The following is a 4,988-nucleotide window of genomic DNA, read 5'->3' as shown; positions in this document are numbered from 1 at the left end:
CTCGTATAACAATTAATATTTACACATAGGCCCTAGGAGACTAGTATATAAAGGGGGCCATTCATTTGTAATTCACCAAGCAAACAATTCAAGTTCTCTCTAATACAAAGCTTCTTTTAACAATTCTCTTGTGTTCTTTCTACCATTCTCTTAGCGATCTTGAGTGCAGTAAGGCTGACTTGGCATAGAAAGAACGTGAGCAATTTGTGCAAGTTCATGAGCGAGTTGTCAAGTTTCGCACGTGTACTTAGCTGAGGCTAAGGACGTGACACTAAGCTCTCCTTATAAAAATGAACAGAACAACCATCTGTAGTTTTCCAGATGGCTCTCCTCAGGCCTGAATGTCAAAATCTGAGATACCTCATCGTCTGAGTCCTAACATCACAGGAGAATTGACGGGAACGTTTATTTACAAAAATGAGAGTGCTAGAATACCAAGACCTTATATTTGAAGTACATTAAAAGGTAAATTGTTTGTTCCAAACTCCTGGTTGGATCATTACCCATATGTCATAAACAAATCCTTCAATGACGGTCATGAGAGCAATAAAGTAATCAAGCAATACTAGTTATACATTGCAATGACTGAAAGCGCACCCAACATCTAGCCCTCCGATCTCTACAAACACCTCATTGCCAAATTCAAATGAAAGAATGCTAAAATCATAAAAATACAACCCCCGCCCTTTAGCAACCAATAATAAGTTCCATATAAATAATTTGTACCAAAGGCTTCTACATAGAACTCATGTATGAAATTTGCAGGTTCAACGATTCTCCACAAAACCCTAGAATAAGAATAGACTGTTGCATATTATCGAGGGATACTATGATTTCTGACGACATCCCAGAAGGACCGAAACCTAATATCCTTATAGTCATTATTTATGGGGTCTAACCCGAACCAAAACTGACGGTCAATCTGTCTGAAAGATGGTTGAAGCTCGAAGTTGGCTGCAGGAAGGGGCCTCACTTCCCGGGTGGCAGGATTCCACAATGAAAAGGAGATGTTAAAGAATATACTGCCATCAATTTCTCGCTCCAACAAAAATAAGCCATCCACGGAACCTAAAAGGTACGTCATACCTCTAAATCCCTGGAGATAATAGGGTGGATTTTCAAGTACACCAGCATCTGAAACCAAAATAAAAGTGATAGGAGGGGAACCATCTGGGGCGCTATGATCATAAATCAGTGACTAGTTATGTGCCTTTATGTTTTGATGGTTTAACAAATTTCATATGAGAAATAGATAAGGAACCTGTTACACAGCCTCAAAGTGATTAGAACAACAAGTCACATTTCTGGCACAAGTTTGAATATTATTAGCTAAAGAAACGGCTGAGGGAACAGATGGCTATCAATTCCTCCGGTCACAGTACAAGTCAACTCCTTACAACTGTTGAAGTCGGTGCACTATTGCACGACATACACAACAGTGCAGCAGTAACTTTATGGAGCATGCCTTGTACCAAATACTTGCTTACATCATCCCAATGACCTCACTTATATATTACCAACATGAGGTAAGGGAAATACACACTTGCAAACCCTAAATCATTAAGTCTCTCTCAAGTGTGCTACCGCCTTCATTGACTCCAAGGCTTGAAGAACAAGCTAGCGACAGAACAAAGGACCAGATTCCAACATTGAGTTTATCGTGTGTCCTTAGTATTGTTGTATCTTTGTTAATGTTATTTACTTATAATTCCTACTTATCTTAGTTAGAAGGATCTTGTAGGATATCTTCTTTAAAACCATAAAACCGTGTGTTTGTGTTTGGCTAGAGTTAGTCAAAGTGGTAAGCTTTGTAATAGAGTTATTACAAAGAGGATTGCAATAGAGCTATTGCAAGTAGGTGAGGTATTAAGAGTTTAATTCCTAGGTTACAATAGTTTGTAATCTAAAGTTTGATCGGTTAATAAAGTTGAAATACTACGAGTGTAGGTCGTGATTTTTAATCCCTTACACTGAAGAGTTTTCCACGTAAAATATTGTTGTGTCATTTACTTACTGTTGTGTGTATGTTCTGTGGGAACTGATAGAGAACCAGGTTCTCTATACAGTTTGGTGGACTCTTAGTTTACATACATTAGAATCAGAGCAAGTTCTTTCTATAAGGCTAACACCTAGAAAGGATCCATTTGGATGCTATACCAAACTTTGAAGAAGGTTAATCAACCTACAGACCACCAAGAATCAATGGAAAATACTACGGATGGTGGAAGACATGGATGCATGATTTTATCATGGCTGAAGATTCAGAGCTTTGGGGTGTCATCCGCGATGGACCCTTCGTCCCTATGAAGATCATTGGCGAGCCAACAGTGACAGTTCCAAATACAAGGATATAGTACAACGATGCCGACTGCAAAGCTATAGAGAAAACCTTCCGAGCAAAGAAGATCCTCGTTTGTAGTATTGGACCAGACAAGTATAACAGAATTTCAGATTGTCAATCTGCCAAGGAGATCTGGGAGGCTCTCCAAACCGCACATGAAGGAACAACTCAACTCAACTAGTCAAAGATCGACATGTTCACTACTGAGTATGAACTCTTCAGGATGAAGGATGACGAGTCCATTCTGGACATACATACTCGCTTCACTTCTATCATCAATGAGCTCCACTCTCTATGAGAGATTATTCCAAGGAACAAACTGGTCAGGAAAATAGTTAGTATACTGCCTGGTTCTTCCGAGAGTAAAGTAAATGCTATCATAGAGGCAAAAGATCTACAAAAGCTGACCATTGACGAACTCAATGGAAATCTGAAGACCTACAAAATGAAGAAAAAGAAGGACCATTAAAGAAGAGACCCCAAAGAGGAGAATAACTTGGTTCTCAAGGCAGACAACGGTGACTCAAGTGGTGAGCATGCTGACATGGCTTATTTGACAAGGAGGTTTCAGAAAATGGTTCAAAGAAATGGAGATCTTCCAAAAAAGCGCATCTCCAGCAAACCAAAAGGCTATAATTTCTGTCATAAATGCGGGAAGCTAGGACATTTCATCAAATATTGTCCTCTCCACAAGAAAGACCAGTACAAGCACAACACAGGCAAAACAGCCAAGAGGAACCCGGTTCCTGATAGGAAATTCAAGAGAAAAGATGTCGCTGACAATTTTGTGAAACATGCTCTTGCTGCATTAGGAGATTCCTCTAGTGAATCTGAGGGAGATGATGAACAAGGTGAGACCTCCATGATAGCCGTTGAAAGCAAAGCAGCTGAATATGACTCCATCTTTTCCCTGATGGCAAAATCTGACGAGATGAAGATGATGATGACGATGAGGTAAACTTTCTAGACGTTCAAAGAAATTCTAAGTCTAACAAAGAAGCTTGTATCCTTAGTAAATGTTCTGATTGATGCTTATCATAACCTTATCAATGATAAACATATGTTAACTATGGAACTAGGAGAGGTAGAACATGAGAGAGATGATTTCGTAGTCGTAGTTGTAGATTTAAAAGAAACCATTGAGGATTTAAATAAGGAAAAGGATGCTCTAACAGAGAAAACTGAAAAGGTAGAGCATGAGAGAGATGACTTGTTGGTAGTAGTTGTGGATCTAAAGGAAATAGTAGAAGAATTAAAAAGGGAGAACAGTTCAGGAAACACTTTAAAAGGTAAGGAAGCGGTGAGTGAGGCACACCTTAAACTTGAAAATGAGCTCAAAATTGTAAAATTGAGTCTGTGTGCTGAACTTGAAAGAAATAGACAACTTCAAGAAGATCTAGACAGGGTTAAAAGTGACCTAGATAAATCTCTAAAGTGAACCTGGTCCTCTTATACAATCGCTTCCATGTATAAAAGCAACCGGGGGAACATGCAGGGAATTGGGCACCAAAAAGAAAAAGTTCCTTACAACCTACATAACAAGTATGTTACTATCCTTGATAACTGGCGTTGCACTCATTGTGGTAACACTAGGCTTTTTAAAGACTCCTGTAAATCTAGATTTCTGTCCCAATAGAAAACAAAGTTTTTATTGAACAAGTACCCACTTCTAAGGAACCTGGTCCCTCCAATAAAAAATGTGTCATGCCTGCTTGGACAAGAAGAAGTTTAATTCGCCCCTTTCCTCATTGCAAAGGACCCAAACTTGTTCGGTTTCCTAAGTCTAATCTCTAATTTTCTTGTGCAGGGAGGAGCGAAAGGAAGCAGCCAAAGATGGTATATGGATAGCGGCTACTCTAAGAATATGACTGGAAGCACGTATGATTTCGTTTCACTCAAAGCCCTGCAAGTGGGAGTGTGTTCTTTGGCAATGGCAAAAAGGGATACATTCTGGGAGTTGGAAGAGTCGGGAAGACACTCACTCACTTAATTGAGAATGTGTATTATGTGAATGGCCTTAAATATAGCATGTTGAGTGTCTCTCAAATATGCGACAAAAGAAACAAAGTGGAGTTTTTATCAAAGATTTGCACAGTCACCACTCTTGTGACTGGTGAAGTGGTTCTGATGGCAAAAAGATTTAAAAACATATGCGTAGCTGACTTTGAGTACTTAAATAGTGGAGATCTTACATGTTTGAGTGTTGTTGATAATGATGTTTAACTGTGGCACAGAAGATTAGAACATGCAAGCTTCTCCTTGCTGAACAAGCTAGTTATGAAGGACCTGGTCCGTAGGCTGCCAAAGTCAAGGTTCAAGGATCACAAAGTATGTGATGCATGTGTGAAAGGAAAGCAAGTCCCGTCCTCCTTTAAGCCAAAAAAGGAAATACACACCTCAAGGCCTCTGGATCTTCTTCATATGGATCGGTATGGTCCTATGAGGGTGCCCAATAGAGGAGGAAATAAATACATTTTTGTCATTGTGGATGATTACTCCAGATTCATATGGACCTTGTTCCTCATAACCAAGGATGAAACTTTTCCTGTCTTTGCCGCTTTTGTGAAGCAGATTCAAGTGAAAATGAGCCATAATGTTGTAAGCATAAGATATGATCATGGTACAGAGTTTGATAATGGAAAATTTG

General features: G+C 39.3%; 1 protein-coding gene across 1 annotated transcript; it reads left to right on the top strand.

Annotated features, from left to right (window-relative positions):
- Window positions 1–2,885: 2,885 nt before the first annotated feature.
- Window positions 2,886–3,299, top strand: LOC109240450. The gene has a single exon (XM_019407100.1). It carries the CDS (start codon window positions 2,886–2,888, stop codon window positions 3,297–3,299), a length of 414 nt encoding a protein of 137 aa, XP_019262645.1.
- Window positions 3,300–4,988: the final 1,689 nt, after the last annotated feature.

Source organism: Nicotiana attenuata, unplaced genomic scaffold (assembly GCF_001879085.1).
Source record: "Nicotiana attenuata strain UT unplaced genomic scaffold, NIATTr2, whole genome shotgun sequence".
Taxonomy (NCBI): Eukaryota; Viridiplantae; Streptophyta; class Magnoliopsida; order Solanales; family Solanaceae; genus Nicotiana; species Nicotiana attenuata.
The sequence above is the reverse complement of the archived record's forward strand: the minus strand, read 5'-3'. Positions and strand labels throughout refer to the sequence as shown.